The 24428-nt window shown below is 41.9% G+C and overlaps 1 protein-coding gene across 1 annotated transcript in view; it reads right to left on the reverse strand.

Moving 5' to 3' along the window:
* Positions 1-24428, reverse strand: part of Rgs22 (regulator of G protein signaling 22) — a 95267-nt gene that overhangs the window by 11053 nt on the left and 59786 nt on the right. Inside the window, exons 15-21 of the mRNA XM_051202544.1 lie at positions 16689-16883; positions 14965-15057; positions 11758-11927; positions 10784-10946; positions 8408-8566; positions 5414-5482; positions 2605-2766 (exon numbers count right to left, since the gene is read on the reverse strand). Of these exons, the coding sequence (XP_051058501.1) occupies positions 2605-2766; positions 5414-5482; positions 8408-8566; positions 10784-10946; positions 11758-11927; positions 14965-15057; positions 16689-16883 (1011 nt within the window). The remainder of the gene's footprint in view (positions 1-2604; positions 2767-5413; positions 5483-8407; positions 8567-10783; positions 10947-11757; positions 11928-14964; positions 15058-16688; positions 16884-24428) is intronic.

The following is a 24428-nucleotide window of genomic DNA, read 5'->3' on the forward strand; positions in this document are numbered from 1 at the left end:
ATAATACAAGTATAAGGTGAACTTGACTATAATTATTGAATATAAGCTTGTGAAGTGAAAACAAATTTGTAATGTTACAGAATATTAATTCTTACTAATGGGATAGGAGTTAGAATCATAACTGATTTTTCCCAATTTTTTTCTTTTTTTTTTTTTTTTTTCTTTTTTAAGACAGGATCTTATTATATAGCCCTGGTTGTCCTGGAATTCCTTCTGTAGACCAGGCTGGTCTTGAACTCACAGAGATCCACTTGCCTCTGTCTCCCGAGTGCTGGGATTAAAGGCTCTTGCCTTGTTAATGCTCACCTATTACTAGAGTTAAGAATGCTTCCCTCAAGTAAGCTCTTCGTGACCCCTCAATAGAGATGCCATTTTACCCTCTTCCCTAACATTTTGGGCCTTGATGAGTCTTCTTTAGCCACTCACCTGTCTCTCTTTAGACACTGTACATCTGAGAGGGAACACTGGTCATTGCTGTACCTTTAACAATCAGCTTAGCTCTTATGTCAAGGGATGCAGTCAATCAAAAACTTGAGAGATTGGAATACATCCTTCCAGTACCATCCGGGTGACTCTTACACTACCAAGTTTGGCACCCATCACAAGAACACAGCTTCTGTATGCTGACTTTGAAGAACCATTTCCCAGATTTTTCCTCAGTGATGCTGGTCTCTTCTTGATCACTTCTAGTTGCTTAGCCCAGCTGAACAGCACCAATCGTCCCAGTAAAGCAAAGGTTTTACTTCAGTTCAGGTCTCTTGTTAATCAGAGCTGACTTGTCAGCCCCAGCTAATCAGAACCACAGATCCTCAAAGAGCAAATGACCCTAAGAAGAGACTTCAAGTGACACTCAAACTTCCCTCAGGAATTCACAAGTCCGGCCTCTGTTATACTGCTTGGTGTTCTTTTTCATTATAAATCTGCATAAAACTGGCCACTAATAACCACACAACACAGTCAATACTAGACTATCTTGAAATCTCCTCTGCCATTAATACAAAACTCTTCAAATTAGTCTAAGGCAGAATTTTTGAACAGAAAGCAGCCACATTCTTGGCAAAAATAGCACAAAAATGGACTCTAGGCCACTTGCCCATATTCTTCTTTTCTGAAACCTCTTGAATGGGGCCATCACAGTCTCCATTGCTCCCAGCACCGCTGCTGCCTTCCATGCTCCTACTACTATGGCCATTGAGTCCCACTTCCAGCATTAAAATACTTGGATAATCTAAAGTTCCCAAGTCTACATTCAGCCAACAGGCAGTGTGGTCAGGCCTATCACAGCAATACCCCACTCCTGGTACCACCTTCTGTCTTAGTCAGTGTTCTCCTGCCGTGAAGAGACGCCAGAAGCAAGGCAACTCTTACGAAAGAAAGCATTAGTTGGGGACTTGCTTACAGTTTCAGAGTTTAGTCCATTATCATCATAGTGTGGAAAGTGAAGGCACTGAAGCTAAGAGCTACATCCTGATCCTCAGGCAGAGAGACAGGCAGACAAACAGAGAGAGAGAGAGAGAGAGAGAGAGAGAGAGAGGATCCTGGGCCTGGCATGGGTTTTTGAAACCTCAGAGCCCACTCCTAGTGACACACCTCCCCCAACAAGGTCATACTTACTTAAGAAGTTCACACCTCCTAATCCTTCTCAGGTAATGTAACTCCCTGATGACTAAGCATTCAAATATATGAGCCTATAGGGACCATTCTTATTCAAACCACCCAAGGTTGAAGGCAGAATATCACCACAAGTTTGCAGCTATATTACAGAAGAGATATTAAAATGGAGAACAAGAACAACAAAGCTAATTTGGAGAAAACTTGGATTTTACAGAACAAGTCATTAGTGTTGCTCAAGACATACTTAGGAGACAACAGAAATCATTATCTCAATTAAATTTATCCTTTCCCCACACTTTTGCAATAAGACAAAATAAGCTGCTTGTTGGGAAAACAGCCCCCACCCCTGGAAGTATTTAGGTAGGGGCTGGATACCACTCAGGCATGTCTAGACAACAAAACAAAGGAAGTCTCCTTCTCTTATCCAAGGCAAATATTCTATATGATTCCATGAAGACTTCCAAGCCTGAAACTAAGCTTCCTCTGCACCCGAGCTTGCCCCTTTACCTCTGGCTCTGAATGTGGCCACTGTTTCTAGCAGAAGAGCTTCCCTTGTCCCTGCCAGTCCACCAGCAAACCAGTATCTTTGGTTGTTATCACTGCACACTTGATTAGGAAGAATTACTGTAGGAAGGTCTTTGTTCTACGGAATTAGGAATGTCTCCAGGAAACAAATGTGGGTGGTGCATTTACACATGCATGAGGTAGAGAGGTGTAGTTAAAACACTCTTCAGAAATGTACTGTACTTACTGCCTGTTCTCCAAAGCACAAATACTATCGTGGGGGCTCATTCTTACTCTTCATTATATAACAGGAGGTGTCTCTAAACAGTGGACGATAAGTAAGTCACTGTTTAAACGTTAGCATGAAGGAAAATTGGCAACACTGGGATATGCTATACAAATTCATAAACTACAGAAATATATCTGCTATCATAATGCACCATCTCTTCAAACCAAAGGGGTTTTCTCCAGTTCCCAATACAATACCTTAAACTTTTGTACTTCTTGCCAAAAAAGTACTCCATTTTCCAGTAAATCTCCTTTCAGGGCCACAAATCGTTGAAACTGCCTTGCAATGACTGGATTCAATAATGCTTTTCGGAAGGCAATAATCTCACAGGATGAAGATATCCACTTACTCGCCACAGGCTGTCCAAACAATGCAGGAAGTCAGGAATGTTCCAAAAGCAGCAATCAAGTCGTTAATTAGACTAAAACCACCAACTCCCATTGCTTTTGATTTGGCTACTGAAATTTGTGGTGTGGCTATAATAGACTCTGACAGTTCCCTTTGACACTGCCTTTTGTCTTTTTTAAAATGGCTCCATTGGTTTTAGAAACTAGAAAGAAGAAATTACTCTGATTTACACATAACTACGTTGTTAAAACATTTTAATGGTCATTACAGTTCACTCACAATCAGTGGGAAAAAGAGAAAACAGTCATCGTAATGCTATGAACAGATATAGTTGCATTGTGATTTATCTCATGATTGCATAATGTTTAATTATTTCTTTTATCCTTTGAGATTATAATATTTTTAAGAAAAGTCCAATAATCCTATAATTTAAGTTGAAAAGTTACTCGAATTCTATCCTGGTAGGATCGTGTTTTTATATGATATGCTTTTAAACCATTTTGTAAACTTTGAATTCTAATGAATAATTATTCTAATTTATAATAGTATTTAACAATTATTACTTATCAAATATGTTAACATTATGCTCTTAGGGATAAAAGCCAGGGCCTTGTGCATGCCAGGCAAGTACTCTACCACTGGACTTCACTCTGACACTAATAATAATTCTTTTTGTTGTTTTGACATGGAGCTTCATCGTGCAGCCAGCCCTGACTAGCCTGAAACTCACTATGACGCCCAGGTTGACTTCACCTTCACAGAGGTTCGCCTGCCTCTGCCTCCCACATGCTGGAATTTTCTTTCTAATGATGGAATTCTTCTGATTTACTTTACATATCATAAAATCTAAAACTACCCATGATGTTTTAATAATACTTAATTTAAAAGTATTTTATCTACATGCATCCATTTTATATTGTAACAATTTTAAAACAAACTTTTGAAACTATTTTGCCCATTTAAAGTCACACACTCAATCTCTTTTTTACTCCCTCAGATTCAAAAAACATAAATAGATTTTATTAAATTTGCCAAATGTATATGTTGAAAATAGATTTCAATCCTGTTGGAAATCACCCGAGTTGATGTCAGTAGATAGCCATGCAAGGAAGCATTGTTCCAAAGGCAACGTTTTAGATAGACATACAAATTGCACCAACGACTAAATGCTACTAGTGACAAGGCCTAAATAAGTTTCTTGAAACAAATCACATGTGACCATGCATACGAATGTTAGAGTTTTGCAAGAAATGCCCCGGGAACACCAAGGAAAGAGTAATGAATTCCGCCTGGACAGAGAAGGGTCCTGAGCTGGGACTGCAAAGGCAACTCCAGGCAGTCTGGAATGGCACCACCACTCACCCAGACACAGGACAGAGATGCCTATCACTGTTTAGTGAGGCCATGCCATGTTCTCTGAACAAAAACTCAAGGCTCTCAACATCTGGTCCACATTAAGATTACAACCCTATAAATAGGAACAACTATGGATTAAAGTGGGATGTTTATTTAAAACCCACTCAACAAAGACTGTTTTAAGACCTGCTTCATAAGACACTAAAACTTAGCCATTTAATGAAAACCTGTAATTTAAGTAAATAGAAAACAATGCAAAATATAATTCACAATAATATAAACTATAAGCTCACTATACTTAGTATTCCAATAAAAACATAGCAAAACCAAACCTTCCAAAAGAGCACCTCCCTCAAGAGGAAGATGAAGAAGGTGGCTCCCTGAAAACTTCCTCCAACATGAGGGTAAACCTTTATCTTTGCTCGCTAATTTGGAGGGGTTACCTGGGTCTTGTTTTTCATGACCTCCAGAGGCTAAATCCTCAGTAACTTATAGACTCACTAACCAGTGCTTGCCATACTTGCTAAGAAGCAAAATAAGCCATCTACTAAAGCATGGCATTACAGAGATTTTTATAATCTCCATAATAACAGTCGTTGCAGTTGCTTTCAAGCTAAGCTGCAATTTGAAGCACAGGGGTAATGAAGGATGATTTAGCCTGATGGTCGTGCTTCTTGTGATTTATTCGTTCTGTGTGACCCGCTGTCTTGCTACTAGACTACCACACTCTGTAAGAACACACGCAGGGTGCACACAGTTAAATAGGTGTGTGTATGCCCATCTGCCCCAGTGTTGGGGACCAGACCTAGGGCCTCGGGTAGAAAGTGCGTGTTTTAAGGTCCATCGTGTGCTCCACAGTTGAGAGGTCAGGGGCCCTGCAAAGTCACCCTTTCCCCCAAGTTCCATCTGCCAGCAGGAACACAAGCAGCCATCAGTCGGAGGTTTAGACAATCAGGGTCAGGAACTAGGTGTGTAAGTGCATGCACATGTGTGAGTGTGCATGTGAGAGAGAGACAGAGAGACAGAGACAGAGTGACGGAGGGAGATGAGAGAGTGTACGTGTGGGTGAGTTAGCATATGACTATGAGTGTGTGTATGTGAGTGTGTGAGAGTATATATGACTATGAGTGTGTGTATGTGAGTGTGTGTGAGAACAGTTTGTATGTAAATGCATGAGTGTGGATGAGAGTGCATGCGTGTGTGAGAATGAGTGTGTAGATGAGTGTGTGTGTGAATGTGCACGTGTGTATGAGCGTGTATGTGTGTGTGTGCTACTTTGACAGAGAAAATATAATTACTTACCTTCCAAACTCCAATTTTCCTGTCATGTTTCTGTAGCAAAAGTTCATCCGCTATGTCTTTCATCTGTATCTGAAAGAAGAACCAATTAATTACTTCATCAGAATATCCAGAACAGCCAGAGTTTGAACTGTTTAGCATTTTAACAGCTTAAGAAAAGAGGCAAAGGTCAGGTTAGGTAGGAAAGTGTCACTCTGGAGACAGACTCAGACTGAGACTCGAAACCCTGCAGTCGGCGCACTCTGGGTGGCTTCCCCAGGGAAACCGGTTTCCTCGGCTGCACCATCACTGTCACCTAGCGGTGTTGCTCCAAATGTGTGTGACAGTGTCGCTCAGCTGGTGTAAGAACTGAAACTGTGGAGTTAAGTGATGGCCTCACAGGCGCTGGGCTGTTCTATAGCCGCTTTACATTTTCCATGCGTGATTTCAGGAGAGACCCATACTTTGCAGGAATACAGAAAGTATTTCGTATCTGCTGGTTCTTCATCTATGGATTCAACTAACCTGAGATGCAAAATACTCACATAAGAAAACTGCATCTGTGCCAAGTATGAACAGGCATCTCCCCTTCCCTATATTTATTGTCCTACATTTATTTAGCATTTATATTGCATTATGATTTCATAAGTAATCTAATGATGAAATAAAGGAGATGGAGAAATGTAACATAATCATATGCAAATGCAGCCTCCTTTCACTGAAGGGACTTCAGCATTGTCAGATTTTTAGTGGTCCCTGGGTCCTCTCTGAATACCAAGGGACAACTTGTAATTGGGAGTTTTCTGGTTGTATATAATGTCACCCTTCTCTGGGGAACTGTTCCTGCCCAGTCTACACTGTACATTTTTTGTGCATTTTCCGTAGCAGATCTTCCCAGAAGCTCATCTGAAAGGGCCAGGTCTGAAAAATAAAACATTGCTGCAGCTGAGCCAGGAGCCTCCTGCATGCCAGGCAAGCTCTGTATCGAGCTCATGCCATGCCCTGTGTCTTTGTGACAGCCATAGGTCAGAGGAAGGAGACCTGGTCTTTCTTGCTAGATTCCCTGAGTTACTACATGCTCTGAGGTTGCCAAGCAATGCCTGTACATAGGTGTCCACCACCCCTGGCTACATCTTTTCTAAAGCTCCGGACGTCAGTTCCTCTCTTAAGCATGTGAGATACCCCAGCATCGGTTATTCAAAATTCTCCCTGCTTTGCATCTTCTGCTGAAGGCTGCTAGAAGCAGTAGTTTTCTTTGTTGGCCACCCAAAGAATGCAAAGTCAGGAAATGACTACAAGTGGTAAAGATAAAGAGAAAATATGGTGAACAATTATCAGCAAGCCGAACGTCACTTCCCCTGGCTATGGAGAAAGAACTGGGAATTCCCTCAAGTCAACGGAGATTAGACTTTCCCCAGAGCTTAGAAACATCTTGCTAAGTGAGTTAGCTCGTCCCTGTACTATAAATCCTGTTCTAACTACAGTTTTCTCCTAACGTGCTCAGTGAAAATAACCAAGGCTTTTTTCCAGATCAGTAGGCCGCAAAGAGCTTAACAAATTGAAAGTAATGTAGAGGAATATTTTTCAAGCTTTTTTCTGACTAGCATTAATGTTTAAAAATCAAAAATATACATGACTGGCCAACCTCTTTTTAGATATACTGCTGATATTTTAAACAACCAAAGTAATGCTTGCTTCATATAGATAAAATCAAAGAAAAGCAAGTGATAAGCCTGTTTTAAAAAATAAAAAGCAAAGTCCTCACTTTCCAAACATATTCTTCAAGAGGCAGATCTTTCCAGGGCTTTTTCCCATAGGAACAAACAGCCACAAACATGGCAGATGATTGTGCATAGCTATGTGTATGAAGATAAAGAACAGAAGTGAACATAACACAATCATTTCCTATGTACTGCCTGCACCTTCTTAGTCTCTCAGTAAATAACATGTGTCATACATGTGGGCATGTCAGTACATGTGGACATCAGTCAGTCCATGTGGACAACTCATTGTTATATCAAAATCCTATCGTGGTTTAATAAGGATCAGGAAAAACAGACAGGTTAAATAGATGTTTATTCAGGGAGAAATAACTTACAACCGAGACAGATGAACACCAGCAGGTTCCTGGTCCCACGGATGCCTCTGGATGCTCTTCTGTCCCCGTGCTGCAAGCAAGAGAGTGCTCCGGGGACTCTTCCCCAGACCTAGTTCCCCCAGGTAACATCCGCCCCTATCCCCACATCCAGTGGGTGCAGACAAAGTGAATATCTCACTACAAAATCCCATTTATAATCTTATTATATATGGAAATCTGAAAAGCTTCCCATAGAATGGAATTACTGTTAACTTGTTTAACTATTATCCCATGTGATACTGCAATGAATGCTCTTGTATATTCTTGCTTATCTGTGTGAAAACTTAGTAACATTAAAAACACCAATTGCCGGCCAGGCATGGTGGTACAAGGCCTGGTCTACATAGAGAGCTCTAGGCCAGCAAGGACTATGTAAAAAGATCCTGTTTCTAAAGCAAAAATAAAAATAAAAAACAAAGCAACAAAAAACCCAAACCAAACAACAAAAACAGAAAACAAAACCCAATTGCACTACTAGGTGATGTATGTGTAAGTCTGTTCTCCTAGCCAGGTGCCACAGTAGGAAACCAAGCACACATTATTGCTGTTACAACTGAGATAGGGCATCATTATGCAGTTGCATCTGGGCCTGTAACTTGCAGCGATCCCCCTACCTCTACCTCCAGAGGATTACGGCGTATGCTGCTACACATGGCCTAGCGCAGTTGTCGTTGACTGTCTTATTTCTCCAATGGAAAAACTGAACTAATGAATCTCAGAAGAGGAGGAGCCACGAGTGCATGGCAAATGTTGGGGTTGGAATGGGAGAAGTCCCAGTCCATGCTTTTAACAATTACCCACTAGAGGATGGCAGCAAGTCAACAGGCCAGGTTTGGTTGAGCTCTGCCAATCACTGCCCCAAGACTACGCTGTTCATGTACCTTTATCTTCTGACGTGATAAGAACTGTTCACTTGTGAGAAACAACGGCAGCCACACGTTTTCCAGCTTATTCAGGACGAGCTTCTGGATTTCCACCAGCACGGATGGATCAAACTGCTCGTGAAGGATCCTCCCCCAGCCACCACTCAGCAGCATGACCTAGGAGGGTTAAAACAGAACAGGAACCACATGCTTTTCTTTTAACCAATAAAAGCCATCGATTCATTCATTCATGTTGACCGTTTTGCATCGCATTGGGCAAATGGCACAATTTCCATTTTCCATAGACTGTCTTCTAGTTATGTCATACCTAAACGCAGTGGTGTCCATAGAGGTGGTTAATGCATGGTTTTTGCTTCCTATGGAATATTGGGAGAAGCACGGTGGCTTTTGTTTTATGTGTGTTTGTTTTGGGTGCCAGGGCCTAACTCCTGCCCTGGTCTCCTCCCTGGCTCCCAGGCACTAACTTGGTTGCTGGGTTGTTGGGCACACGTGGTGGGGTGACTGTCCCACAGGTGCTTCTAGCTGACAACATTCAGGAAGGGCACAGAGGAGGAGGCAGGTAGAGGAAGGCCTGATCTTACAGGTGCTCAACTGGCTTGTACAGCCAGTGGCACTGGCAAAGCATCCCGAGTCCATGGCCTGAGTCTTCCCGTGGCAGCCAAGTGCCTCAACCATGGCTGCCTGGCAGCCAATCATTGCTCTTTCCACACGTTTCTATGTACTGTCAATGTTCTGCTCACTGCAATAAGCCTTCTGGATTTAGTTTACCTTTGATGAATAAAATTAAGAAAATACAACTAATATTTTACATAATCATATAACAAATAATAAAATGTATAACCTATAATAAAACCATCTTTTTTGCCATCCCCAACGATATTAGGTAAGAGTAAAAAATCAGATTGCATCTTCCTGAAAACAAAAAGACTGACTAGCTGATGAGAGAGCAAAGCAGTTCTAAACTCAGTCCGGGACAGGATGATCTGTACAAAGTGCGAGGCAAAATTCCCAAGTGTGAAGTTCCTGCAGACGGAAGAGCAGAGTGGCAAAGACAAAGACTGGCCAATAGGAGAGTTGTGAGGCCATTTGATGGACAGTGATGGTGGGCTTTCCCGCAGTCGCCTAAATTCTCAGCATGCAGCATGTACTACAGCCTGTTCACACGCAGTGTCAGATACCACAAAACCTCATTCGATGGAGCACAAGCCAAACAGAGGATGCATGCTTCCCATGTGTTCATCCCACACATCTGCTTACAGAGATGCCCAGCCACGCCTCCAACGTGCACCTTCTTTCCCTCCAAGCCCTGCTCCTTCACCCCCTCCAGAGACAGACAGTTTGTGGTGCAGGTCGGCTGAACTCATGAATGTCTCAGAGTTTTTTCTTCACTGAATTTAACATTAATCTGAAACTTCCATGTCTAAGTATAAGCCATTAAGAATATTCATCCTTGTAAGCTCCTAAAATTAAAAAAATACACATTTGCTCTTTAGATAGTAAAAACAATAACCAAAAAAACTGCATACTAAATATTTTTTTTTTAATTCTAAATTCAAAAGTACAATCAGATTGTTTCCTGTAACTGATGGCTTTATTGTTCTTAGTGGGTAAATATTCAGGCCACTGTCATGGTACAACGAAGTGGCTAAACCTATGTTCATAGTCTATGAAAAATTTCTAGGTTGGGCATGGTGGTGCACACCCTTAATCCCAGCATTTGGGAGACAGAGATAGATGAATCTCTGTGAGTTTGAGGTCAGCCTGGTCTACAGAGTGAGTTCTAGGACAGCTAGGGCTATGTAGAGAGACACTGTCTGAGAAAACTAAAACTAAAAAAAAAATAAAATGACCATTCTAGGGTGACATAATCATAAACAGGTTTTCCAAGATCAAAGCCTTTTGAGTAACAGCAGCTGAAGGGAAAAAGTCAGAGGTGGTAGGTAGACTCGAGGTGGTGGGCAATGACTGCTTTCTACTGTTGAAGATGCAAGGCCCTTGTCCATATGGTTTTACACTGGGCCCCCTGTGTGTGACATACTAATGGCACACAGTCACTCAATGAATAAATGACAAATTCAAATCAGTGTGAGGCTGTGATTTTACTCCCAAAACTTATGAACCCTGCCCCTACTACCAACATTGATGAATGATATTTTACCCACTAAAGTAACTTTTAAAATAATAGGTTTTAGGACACGTAATACTTGAGTGAACTTTAGATGCCTGTAGGTACTCAATACTTAGATGCCTGTAGGTACCTACAAATACCTAAACCAAAGTGTCTACCTCCAAAAAAGCAACACACAATACAAAGGGACTGTCACGCTGTTGGCAAAGAGAAAGGATTGCTTTTACACCCAAATGTGCTCATACCTGGTTCTGCTGGTACAGAGAAGCTGGGCTGCTGGGGCCAAAGAAATATTTCTTATTAAGGTATTTGTTTTTAATGTATATAGCCTTTGCTTCCCTTTGCTTTTGGTCGTTAAAAGGGATTCTTCGGAACTGCTCGATATCTATCCAACAGGAGAGGTCCATACTGAAAAGAAAGCACACTCCTTCTTAGTTATCCCTCTAAATTCAATTAGACCAGCCAAGCTGTTGACAGTCGGGAGGGGGCTGTCTGCTCAGATCAAGGACTAGTGACTACAACCCAAGCCAAGCCAAGCCCCGTGCAGTGGGGGGTTCCACTGCCTCTTCAGTCCTAACCCTTCCAAACAAATGCCTTCTGGCAGGGAGTACCTGGGCCAGAAACTGGCGATGAAGAGCTATCATTTGATGTGGGACTAGTGTCTCCAATTTCAAATACAGGGGGAAATCCCGAACAAATGTCATGGTTACTTAACAACAGGGCAAATTTAGAACACTCCTCACCAAGATGAGGAGAAATGGTGAAGTTTGGCCCTGAGTTCAAACCAGGGTCCGTGAATGAGAGATAGAAAAAGATGATCAATATTTCAGTTTGTGGAACACAAATTTCCAAAGCTACAACGTGTAATTTATGTATTGGTTAATAAGACTGTGAACTCTTAACAATAGTTAGTGAAATATAAGAGACATTCCCCAGAAGTACTAAAGGGATCTGCAGGACAAGCAAAGCGTAAAAAGTGTTTCAAGCTAGCTAGCGCTAAGAACACCAACAAACGTCGCACGATTGCTGGAACATGGGAGGTTAACACAGCTGTGTGTACGGACAAGTCACCTAAGCAGATTTTTGTTTGTCAGTTTTCACTGCCATAGGTAAAGATCTCCTGCCAAGCCGTTAATATAGCATAAATCAAAACCAGTATCAAAAAGGGATTTTTTTTTTAAAAACTGAGAAACATATTTAAAACCAGATTTTCCCTCACCTTGAAGAATGAGACTCTAAAAACTGGCGGAAATGCTCAAATTCCAGTTTGTTGTTCAGTAGATCGTTAAATGTGAAATGCTTGTATTCCTCGGGGACATTACTCCAGTACTCCGTTTGTTTAGGGACTTGAGACAGTGACAGCATGCCCGTCTCAGATCCAGCGGTGTCCTAGTGACAAAATACTTCACAAAATCTCTTAAATCCAACAAACTGTCTACAGTTTTAAACAGAAAACTAAAATAAAAATTACCTCCTTGGCCAAGGCCAGTTAACAACGGGTAGAACTGGATAAACACACCGGATGTTCATTCTCTAACTCTCAAATTTTTCCCTGTTTCTTTTTATTCCATCCTTTTTAATGAATACTAGTAAACATTTATAGGCATAAACAAAGTACTCTATGTGCAAGTGCATGCCATCGTGTACAAAATATTGGCTTTTAAAATATTACTTTGATTTCTTAATGAAGAGGAAATGCCTTTTGAATAAAAACAAAATCATAAAATGACTCACCCCACCCCAATCTCCAACTTATATACTCTATCTGAGCCACGTGAATTTAAGGCAGGGAGGTATGTAACAGGCGATAGGGAACTGATACTCAGATGGTCTCATGATGCTCTCCAATCTTCTATGAGGGATAAACACCATCAACAAACACTAAACAGAAAACCATTTGCAAGAGATACAGCTGAACTACCAAAGATGGATGTCACTTGCCCCAGAGAACAGTCACTCAGAACATGGCTTTTTATACCCTCCCTAATACTATGCATTATTTTGTTCATGGGTCTTTAAAAACTTATTATTTTATTTGACTGGGTGATCCAGGTCCTCTTTTTTTTATTATATATATATATATTTTTTATTTTACATGTCGATCCCAGTTCCCTCTCTGTCCCTCCCTTCCTCCCTCCCTCTTCCCCTCTCTCCCCCCTCACCCTGACCATCCCCCCACCTCAATTCCACATGTAGGGCAATGCCATCCAGGTGGGGTCATGTAAATCTGTCAAGTCATTTGAAGAAGGGACTAGGACTTCTCTCCTGTCTCTAGGTTAAGGGAGTATCCCTCCATGGGGGATGTGTCCACAAGGTCTTTTTGTGCACCAAGAATATATCCTGGTTCCACTGTCTGAGGTCCCTTAGACTGCTCAGTCCTTCTAGCTGAGACCCATATTCAGGGAGGCCTGAGTCAGTCCCATGCTGGATTCCCAGCTATCGTCTGGGGGCCCATTGGCTCCTCCTTGTTCAGGTCAGCTGTCTCTATGTGTTTTTGCAACCTGGTCTTGTCCTCTCTCTGCATCTGGGTCTAGTTCGACTCAGTGTTTAGGTATGGATGTTTACTTCTGTTTCCAACAGGTACTAGATGAGGGCTCCATGATGGTGGATAAGTTAGCTGTTGATCTCACTCTCCGGGAAGGGCATTTATGGTAGCCTTTCCACGGTTGCTCACATTGTTGGTTGGCAGCAGTCTTGTAGGTCTCTAGACCTTTCTTTAGGTTCAGTTTTCTCTTCAAACCAATAATGGCTCCCTCTTTTATGTTTGTTCTCTCTCCTCTCTCTCTCTCTCTCTCTCTCTCTCTCTCTCTCTCTCTCTCTCTCTCTCTCCTGTCTTCTATTCCTACCCTGGCTCAAGCTCCCTAGTTGCACGTGCTTTCCTTTCCTCCCTTCTCTTTCTCCTACTTCTCTCTACCATCACCATATATAGTCTTTCTGTGTATATATACATACACATATACATTTACATATAAATCATATGCAAATATGTATACATGCACATATCTAAATAAACTACATACCTATGGCATGCCTTTAATCTCAGCACTTGGGAGGCAGAGGCAAGTGAATCTCAGAGTTCGAAGCCAGCCTTGTCTCTACAAAGTGAGTTCAAGGACAGCCAGGACTGTTACACAGAGAAACCCTGTCTTGAAAATCCATAAAAGTAAACAAACAAATAAATTTTCTTCCCGAATCTTAAAATACATTATTAGGTACTACCTTTATGGATGCTTATCTATTTCCCCAGTTTGAATTCATGCTACATCAAAATCTTTTGCATCAACAAAGCAACTATTGAGATTTTATTTTAAAAACTTTTGTTTTTGAAAAACATTTATATGAAAGTAAAAACTCCAGTTAAACACACACACAAAAAAACTAAACATCACTCAAAACCCACTGTTCAGAACTCTCTCCCATTTTGGTGAACTTCTTCCCAGACATCTCTTTTTGCATATACATACATGTATGTTCATATATGTAATGTTACCTAAGTATGATCACATGATATGAGTTGGAGGATTGGTTTATTTATTTATCTAACTATCTATTTATTTATTCTTGACACAGGCTGTGTCTTTGTGGCCCTGGCTGTCCTAGAACTCACTCTGGAGACTAGGCTAGCCTCAAACTAGAGATCAGCCTGCCTCTGCCTCTTGAGTGCTGGGAGGTGTACGCCACCACACCCAGCTTGACATTAGTGTTTTACTCCATATATTTTTATATAACTGTATGTCCTGAACCGGTCAATTAGCTGCAACTTTTATGTAGATGCATACATTAATTTTATGGTTTTTATGAACTGATCAAGATCTATCTAATCAATACAAGCTTCAGAATTTGAGCTAGGCATAGTGGCACATATATTTAACTGAGGTCCTCCTCAGCTACACACTAGGTAAATGCCACTCTGGTTTACAGGGGACTGTCTCAAAACAAACAAACAAACTAATAAATGTCATAATTTTGTAAGTAAAAATAAAAGTCAATATCCTAACCGATCCAATTATCTTTGTACTGACATTTCCAATTATGTTCCATATTTTTAAAAATCTATTGCTATAGTTATGAGAGTTTCTTTTTGTTTAGGAAATACGATTGAACTCTTGTAATTTGAGAACAAATATGGTTACTGACTTGCAGAGAATAACCAATTAAGGGTTCACCATGTAGTTTAAGGCTTAAGTTTCCGGTCTTAGGAAAGTCCCTCTGCCGCTTGATCAAGCTGGTTTTTCCAGCTATGTTGAACATGTCAGTATAACACTGCAGCTTGTCAAATGTAGCAAGTATGCCAGGCAAAGGGCAGCGGGGTGGTGCCTATTTAACTAATATGCCTCTCGACATGAGATCACTTACCAGCAGCGGACAGGGTGGTAACTGTCCCTAGGATTCTAACTGGCGATTTTCTAAGTACAGAATGCCTTACCTCAGCCTTCTTGGGAACTATTTCTTTATGCAAAGCATGTAGCTTTCTGAAGTATGTGGAATCTAGCTGCCGGGTCTCTTCTTGTAGTTCCACCTAACAATCAACAAAGTTTATACTAGTAGAATGCACATTATAAAAAACTCGGGACAGATTGTAGTTTACCAAAAAATGGGCAATTGATTTCGAGGCAGGAGCAGAAAGCCACCCCACCTTTAAAAATATTAGCTACAATGCTACAATGAGGTGACACATCAAGTGTACACAACAAAGAATGAATACTTTCTATTCAATGACACAGTTGCTGTCAGTGAGCCCCTCCTCCCTGGGCACACACAGACAATGTAACTATGTTGATAATATTTTCAGTTTCTAATTAATGTAAGAGAATGAGTCACAGAGAAGGCCAAGGCCAAGGCTGTATGAACCAAGTACTTCCCAGGAGGAAAGAAGGGGCAGCGTTGTCTACAGGCGTTCCTAAGTGGTTTATTGCTATAGCAAAAGAGGAAACAGTTGGTTAAATTACTGCTCATAGCCGATCTGTCTTTCTAACATATAAAGCATCATTTCCTATAGGCAGGAGAATAAAACCACTCTTCAATTCTCTATTGTAGGGAAGAAACAGTCAAGTTTGGCTGGCTAGGTGCCTGAGAAGTTTCTGTATCTAACAGCTAGCTAGCTTTCGTGGTCTGCTTGAAAGTCCTTCTGGGGAATGAGTTCACAACATACAGTCAGCGAAGCTAAGAAATATTCTAGAACTAAGATTAATGCTTTCCTTTTATTAAGCACAAACAGTATATAATCTATCTTACACATTTTTTATAAGATTCATTTGCTAATGCCAAAATGTTTTTGGTTCAGGGCAATTATACTTCCAAATTTATCTTACAATTAGAGGATCACATTACAGACTTCACATTCCTTCTGTGAAATGCAGGGTATATTATAAATATAAGTTGAGAGAGGCTTTTAAAGTGTCACATAAAGAATAGAAATTCAGCAGTGGCACCCAACTCCAACAGTAGCCTCACATACTGGGTATGTGCATTTACCTAATGGAAAAAACAAAAACAAAAACAAAAACAAAAAAAAAAAAAAAAACAACCCAGGGACAGTTTTAATTTGTGATTCAAAAGAAATAGCTAAAGAAGAAATTTCCTCTATTCATCAATGATAATCATGCTGAGGTTTAAAATGACATTTTTTGGCATGTCAAAAGGTGTGTACAAACTTATCAGTCAGGCTTTATGATCTGATGAACACCTGGTACTTTAAATAGAAATGGTGAAGTCAGAGGGTTGGCTTTTTCAGGATACACCGGAAGCAGTTAGATTTTCTATGGGAGGGGGAGATAGTTCCTGTAACCCATCCAACACAAAATAAAATGGGTCTCTCCCATTAGCTTTAAGACCACTGCTGGGAAATGTCAGTAAAGGACAACACCAATTTGGCTACTTGCACAAAGTAAAAGTTCACATTTCTCCTCTGACATGCTTGTACAGACAGCCAAGAGTGGCGGCGATTAAACCTTTTGTTAGGAGGCAATAGGGAAGGGACAAGAAACAAACGAAGAAGATAAAAACAGACAGAGTTAATGAGCATTTCCCCTGCCTGTGCCTGGGGGCTTCCCCAGTCCTGACTGCAGAGCCCACCTGAGGCTGTGGTCCACCTGAGGCCGTGTTTGAACCACCTCCTACAAGCACTGTAGCACTGTTTGCCAGGCTTACCTTTCTGTAAGCCACTTGGTCTGACATCACCATCTGTGTCCAGGGTTCCAGAAGGATGAGAAGGATATATTCTTCCGCTGTGTCAAAGAGGTCCTCAAATGGTGGCTGTATTCTCATGTAGATGTCCTTCTTCCCTTCCTGTTCGAGTCCAATGTCGAGGGCGGCTGATGGAGCAATATAAGTAGCAAAGAGATACTGAGACAGGAGAGGCAGGGACAGAGAGGGGATTGAGAGAAACCACAACAGTTAGCAAACTCATCGGAAAGATGGCAAAACTAAACATGGTGCGGTAATATATTTGTCCAAAAGAATGCTCTCCTTTTCTTTTTTTTACAAGAAATTGGCAACTAGTCATCCACCCCCGCCCCCACTCACCCCTACCCCTCCTCTCCCCACCCTGCTGAAAACAAGTGTCTAAAGGAATGCTATGATTGACTGACATCACCTTTCAAAGTACTGGGCTTTCCTTGTGTTTATTACGGAATGGATCCTGCATGCTAGGCAAGCGTTCTGCCACTGATCTATACCCCAGCCTTCTAAACCACTTGAAAACACCCCTCTGTACTAGAGTCTGAAATCCCAGCACTGGGGGAGAGGCGGAAAGGGGAGGAGGACAGAGGCAGAAAGGTCAGTTCAGGGTCGCTTCCGCCTCATAGTGAAGTCAAGCTGACACCGGCTACAACACCGTCTCAAATTATAAAAACAACAACCATAAGAGACAAAAACCAAGATCATATAGGGCTAAATATCTGGCTGTCAGTAGATTTCTAATCTAAATATCAAACAAATTACCCATCTTGTTTCATGGTAGAGTTCTAAGAATGGCTAACTGGGCTCTTTTGGGCACAAAATGACTCCATCCGGCATCTAAAGCTATGGGATGGATACAGGAAGGTGATGGGAGCAAACAGGACACACACAGAACTTCCAGAACCATCCCACAAATACCACCCCCATTCTACCCATTTGTCTTGTTACTCAATGATAGCTATTCAGACCCAAGGAGCAATTTAGTAACACTGTCGTATCACTATCCCGAATAGTAGTATGTGTGTGTGTGTTTGAGGCTTAAGAACGCTGCCCCTCACATAACCCAGACCCAAAGAACCAGAGGAGGTGCAGGAATCCAAGGGACATCCAGTCTCACCCCTTCCCATTCAGAACCCAGAAACACTGGAGCTGCAGAGCTCAAGGGCCCCTCCTCTCCTCTCCCTCACATCACACCACTGCCACCTGCCAGAGATCCAGAGGAAACCAAGAAATTCCAACTCAGCACAGCTAACAACAATTAACACCTCAACTATTTTTATTCCTTATTTTCTATTATTTAGTTTCCACTCTTGCATTCATTGCTCATGGCGATTTTGCTTTTGTCCGCATGTTGCTCAGTTAGGCCTTAGGGCAGTTGCTCCTGTCCTCCACCCTGTTGGCTAGAAGGCATTCTTTACTATACTCACCAGCCACCTCATATACCCAGCTCTTATCCCTGTCTTTTATACTTTCTTTTTTTTAATGTTACACACACACACACACACACACACACACACACACACACACACACACACTTGTGCATGCATGTATGCCTGCAGGCCAGAAGAGGGCACCAGATCTCATTAGAGATGGTTGTGAGCCACCATGTGGGTGCTGGGATTTGAACTCAGGACCTCTGGAAGAGCAGCCAGTGCTCTAGTCTCTTTAGTACCCCTTCTCTAACTCTTACCCCTTCCTCTTTTACCTAACTATACCTGTCAGAGATTTAACACTCTCTCAGGCTTTGGCCCTAAGAGTGTCCCAGCTTCTCCTTCCCTACCAAACTCAATTCTCTTTCAGAGTCAATCCTTGGTCCTCACACTTGGCCACCGTGCTTTCCTCCCACCCCTCAAGTTAGTAACTAGAATCCAAGCACACTCCACACTACTCGATTGTTTATCCTCCAACAGTGGCTTAAGTCAAAGGGGCCACTCTTGCTAATGGGCCAGTACAATATCCACACAGCTGAGCTACCAAGAAGCCGTGGCTGCTTTCCCGGTTATCCTACACAGGGAATGATATAAAGTTTACACCAGGCACCCTGAGCTCCTCAACTAAAGCAATTATTTTCTCAAGGACACACCACCACAGCCAAGTCCCATGTGAACACTGTAAATACTTCAAGTAAAAGAATATAACTGATAAAACAAAGTGCACAACAAAAATAAAGACCTCATGTGTAAATCCCAGCACTGGAGCATAAGAAACAGAAAAGGCCAGGTCGGTAAAACTCCCCAAAATTAGTAATGTACAGTAGTGGCATCTACGGAGAGAGAGTTAGATGACACCCCGGACAGAACTAAAAGTGACTATAAATACGTGCAAAGATACAAAGGTGGTGGTGGCAAGAAAGAAGAATTCAGCAAGGAGACAGAAGTAACGAATTAAAACCAACCTGAAATGCTGGAAGTAAAAAGGCAGTAAGTCAATAGAAAGCTGGAGGTCACAGCAGCAGAGAGGATCTGGGAAGTCAGAGTACCAAGCTTGAAAGAGAAGGGGAGGAGGTGGACAACACACCGTGAACAAAGACAAAGGAAAAAGAAGGTATCTGCAAAAGCCAAGGCATACAGCGAGCACAGGAGGAGAATCTTGCTCTGAAGACAGAGAAAACATTTCAAAGATGTTTTGAAACAGACGATACCCCAGTAAGAAAAAAGCTGCCAATCCAGTTCTGGAGACAGCTAGGCAAAACAAATAAACAAACAAATGAAAAGAGGCAACACCTCCCTCATCATATTATAACTAAAACATTGAATATACAGAACAAAGAGAATATAGTTAAAGTTGCAAGAGAAACACATTACATATAAAGGCGGGTCCTTAACTGAATAACAGTGCATTCCTTAACTGAAACTTTGAAAGCTCAGATAGTCTGTACAGGAGGAATTCAAGTTCTACAGGCAACCACCAACCCAGACTGCTGTACCAGGCAATCCCATCAGAGCTGAAGGAAAATAATACCTTTCCACAAAAAAAAAAAAAAAAAAGTGTATAACCACTTAACAGGCTATACGAAAGATAGTTAAAGGAATCCTACATAATTAAGAGAAAAAAAAAAATCCATCCATGAGGCTATAGGAACAAATAAACCACACTAGAATAATAGTAAAGCAAGAGGAAAAAAAAAAGCCAAACACTATCACAAAAGATAGACATTACCTTAGAACAAATGGATGGAAAAAGGTTTGCAAGCGCACACCTAGGAACTAAGCTGGTACCGCTTTTCAAAGTCTGACAACACGGACTTCAAAGCAGGTGAGAAAAGATGAAGGTCTCTACTCATGATGGAGGGAGCATACATGCCTGAAACACCAGTGCAGTCAGTTCCATTAAAAAAATACTACTAGATGTAAAGTCACAGATTAACCCAAGCACAAAAGTACTGGTGACATCATCCCCAGCTGATGGGATCCAGCCATCCCATCAAAAAACAGAGAAATACCTCAGTTAAATGATATCACCAATCACATGGACTTAGAAAGTGATATGACTCTACCTAAAAGATGCTAAAGACTTCACCAGAAGACTCTCAAAACCCATTACATTCTCAGCAAAGAGGCAGAATATAAAATAGTTCAGTAAAGCTCATAGAATTCCTGTATGCCACTGACAAATATACCCAGAACGATATCGGGAAAACAATCTTATTCAGAATAGCCTAAAAATAACTTTTAATAACCCTAGCCAAGGATAGTAAAGACGTCTATAATTAAAACTTTGTAAAACACGGAAGAGAGGAAGGAAGACATTGGAAGATAGAAAGACCATCAAGAGGCATCTCTGCTGGAAGATTGTTCCTAAGTGCAGTATTTATTTTCCCTCCCTCTTCCTTTCTTTCGCTTTCTAACTCAGACCTCAGGATACTGTTTTCTTGTTTCCCGTCGTTCAAGTATCACCTATGATGAGCAGCATAATCCTCAAGAGTAACAAGGTTTACTCTGCTGCCTTGATTTGTTTTTATTTTTGTAGAATCACAGAAGAATTAGGTGTTAGGCAGGGGCTTAAGAGGCTACCCACCTCCTGGCACCCACTCCCAAGTCAACATCAACACATTTACTGTCTTCTGAGGAGCTGTCTCTGCACTTCCTCACCTCTCCAGGGTGGTGGAGGCAAAGGCAGACAGGGAAATAAAGACAAGAATTCAGTTGTCAGCTCTTAAAGGGCATGGCATTAGTTTTCCTGGGGAGATGTAAAGAAATGCGTACTTCAGATAAGAGTACCAATGGCAGGTAGAAGGGGGACAATTGTGCCCAGGTCCAGCTTAAAAGCCACTATTATTCAGCCTACTTTGGAGAATAAATAAAGGATCACTCACAGGTGTGTGGTTGACCTCATGTCTCTGAAACGTCCCCTGCCAACATGGGTGACTATGACCTCCCGGAAGCTGCATCTGTAGAGGCCCCCCTTAGCTAATTTTCCACCTCCTGTATATAATGCAGCACTTCCCAGTACCTCCTATTGCTAAGGGAGCACTGTGTACTACTGCTGGGTCAGGAGGGAGTGGCTGGAATTTCAGGTTAGAATCTAATGACCCTCCCTCACCCCTCCTCCTCCCACAAGGGTGTGGTCACAGGCCTGAGAAAGTCTGCAGTCACAGCTACCATGCAAGGTAACAATGGCCATGTTATGCTCTGGGGACAGTGATCCACAACTTCAGGAAACAGTAAATCTACAGTACCCTTGACTGACTTCCAGCATTAAAATCTGAGTGTCAGGCTCCACAGTTAAAACCACTCGTTGCTCTTTGGAGGAGCTGAGTTTGGTCTCCAGCACCTACATGGCAGCTCAAAAAAATCCTTAGTTCTAGTCCCAGGGGATCCAGCACCCTCTTCTGCCCTCCGGAGAGCACTGGAGTACGTGCGGTGCATGTGCATCACGCAGACAAACATTCATAAACATAAAAGGAAATGAACGTTTTGAAAAATTAAAATCACAAAACGTCTTTCTAATAATCAAGGAACAACTTGATGACATATAACAAATATAGGATACTCATATATACATACATATATATGCTAAAACACATACATAACCAAAAGTTAAGCACCTTCATAATTATTGTAGATGAAATAACTTGAAGTTGATGCTACCTAACATTTTGATGAAATACAATGACTATATATCATGCATTTCCGGAATACCTTATTATTACAGTGTATCAGGCCATTTGCTACTTTTCTGGCTATCCAACTCTTTTTCAATCACAGAATAAATAACAACACAGCTTCTGTCAGAGAGAAAACGTTCCCTTCATGTTCTACATGGCTACTCTGGTCAACCGTAAAGCAGAGATTCACACATACACAGCTGTGGCAGACACGATTCCAATTTAAACATTAACTTACGATGCTTTCCCTGGGCCAGGAGGGATACAAGCATTGCCTGTCTATGGTCAGCCTGCCTGGCACGGTGCACAACACAGCTCTTAGCTCCATCTCTCTTGGAGACTCTCAAAGGTTATATAATCAGGAAGCACTAGCTGGGCGGCCTGCCCACACCTCCAGACACCTGCATCTGTGACTCACTTTCTTGGCAAGTGTATCAAATGGAGGTGGAGGGGGGGGGAACAGAAGGTCTCTCCCCTAAGGGAAAAAAAACAAAACCTTTCACAGTTTGGAAATTCTGGCAGTCCATTTTCTTGCTCTGCTGAATGAATTCTTAGTAACTGACTGTTTCGCTGCTAACAGGACAAGGATGTAGGAAAAGAGAAAGGATGGGTACCATGGAGACAGGAAGAAGAGCTGAAAAGAGGAGAAAGAGGGGTAGCAAAATGAACCCAAGGAAACAGAAAACAATACCAATTTTAAAAAACAATAAAAGGGGGGTGTGGAAGAGAAAAAACAATGTTTTGATAAATATTCTGCTTTTAACTGGTAATAAACAAAAATAATATTTAACTTTCTTTGGGGGTGATGAAGAAAGATCTCACTATATAGCCCAGGCTAGCTGTGAATTTACAATCTCGTCTCTGCTTCCTGAGTGCTGAAGAAATCAGTGTACACCCGCTGCACTCATTTAATTTAAATTATTTTATACGCATTGCTCATTTTGACATCGTATGGAGAAATGTTTGCATTTTGGGCTAAGGAAATCTCGGGTCTTCATTAGAGATGACCCTCTGTACCCTCGACCTACACTGCACTACCTGGGAGATGGAGCAAATGAGGACACCTGCCAGAGAACTTTTCCAGGCCTAGGACATTTTACATGCTAGATGAAGTATCACCAACTGATAATTTCCAATTCCGTGGGTGTGGCATTTGCCTGCCATGTGTATGGCCCTGGATCAATACGCCAGAATACATGAAGACTCATCCTCACCACACCAACATGTTCTTCTTCCATCATCAGGCCTCTGAATATGACCTTTTTCTTTAACAATGTGAGACATTCCACAGTGGTCTGTGATAGCTGATGACAGTTGTGGGGTGAGACTCCAGTGGTGGGCTAGGCGTGTGCTGTGTGCACACGGGTGAAGTGCAGAGGGAAGCGTTCCCACTGGGCTGAAGGTGAACAGTCCTTGGGAAGGAACCTTCCCATGAGCTCGGGCTGCCTGATGAGCTGCAGCCAGACACTCATCTGCGTTCCAATGAAAACAAGAACAATTCCTGTACAGCCTTAAAAGGCAAAAGTCAGGAAAACCACCAGGCACATGAGCTGATTCGCCCTGCTACGTTGCAGCTGTTGGCTGTGTTAATGCAATGGCTTCACATGTTTCCTTTTGATGTGTTCATTTAATGACGGGGGTGTGGGTCTTAATGAGGCTGCCTGGCTACACTCCTTGCATGATGTTTGACTGTCACCACCAGGCCGGGACTGGAAGTGAGAGGAGGAAACAGAAAACTTTAAAACTGGAAGATGTTTCCAGACTTACGTACTGGGAGATCTTAACTCCGGCTTCTGGGACATCTGGCAGATGAGCAGGGCAGGCAGGCCTTGAGGACACTTATGTAGATTGTCCTTTGATGGTAAGTGTGTGAGATGATGGGCACACATATTAGCCTGCTTTGTTCAGTACATTAGGTATGCACATATCAAATCATTATGTGCCCATAAACACACAGAGTTATGGTGTGCTGACTTAAAAAAGTAATAGCCAACAGATTTTCACCAAAATTGGCTGAAGCAACACAGAGGTTAGGAGAAACCATTTATGTTTCAGCATGCTCTGCCATGGGGAGGCCCATTTTTCTTGGGCTCAATTACTTGACTATATGACTATAATAAGGTCAGCAGATGGCATTTTAATATGTATCATCCACATTCTTCTAGGAGTTTTCCAAGACACCTGCCTACCAAAAGGCATATCAGAAATAAAGGCCTGTCTGCAGTTGCTTTTCCGATTGCTAGGCAGGTCCACTGGGATTTGCCTGACAAACTAAAAGGACAGTGTCAACCGAACTTGCCAGTCCCCAGAGGAGAGGAGGTACAGAGCCTACAAAGCCCGAGCTATCACTTCCTGTACTGTAAAAACAAAAGAATGGGAATCTCTAGGCTGTGGGAATGTACAAAGTTTGTTTGCCACATTTGATTTTTGTTCTAAAACTCAGCTCCTTGTCAAGTTTAAACTAAGCAAACTATGGGGGACTTGCTAATTCCTGAGCAAAGGTATGATGCCGTCTTTGAGAGGTACAAACAAGGAGCATCTGAGCAGTTTCTGAAAGTCGGGGAAAACCCTGGAGGTAGAGAGTTGGGGCTTTCGGCTCTAAT

The sequence above is a fragment of the Phodopus roborovskii genome, unplaced genomic scaffold, assembly GCF_943737965.1.
Source record: "Phodopus roborovskii unplaced genomic scaffold, PHOROB, whole genome shotgun sequence".
Classification (NCBI taxonomy): domain Eukaryota; kingdom Metazoa; phylum Chordata; class Mammalia; order Rodentia; family Cricetidae; genus Phodopus; species Phodopus roborovskii.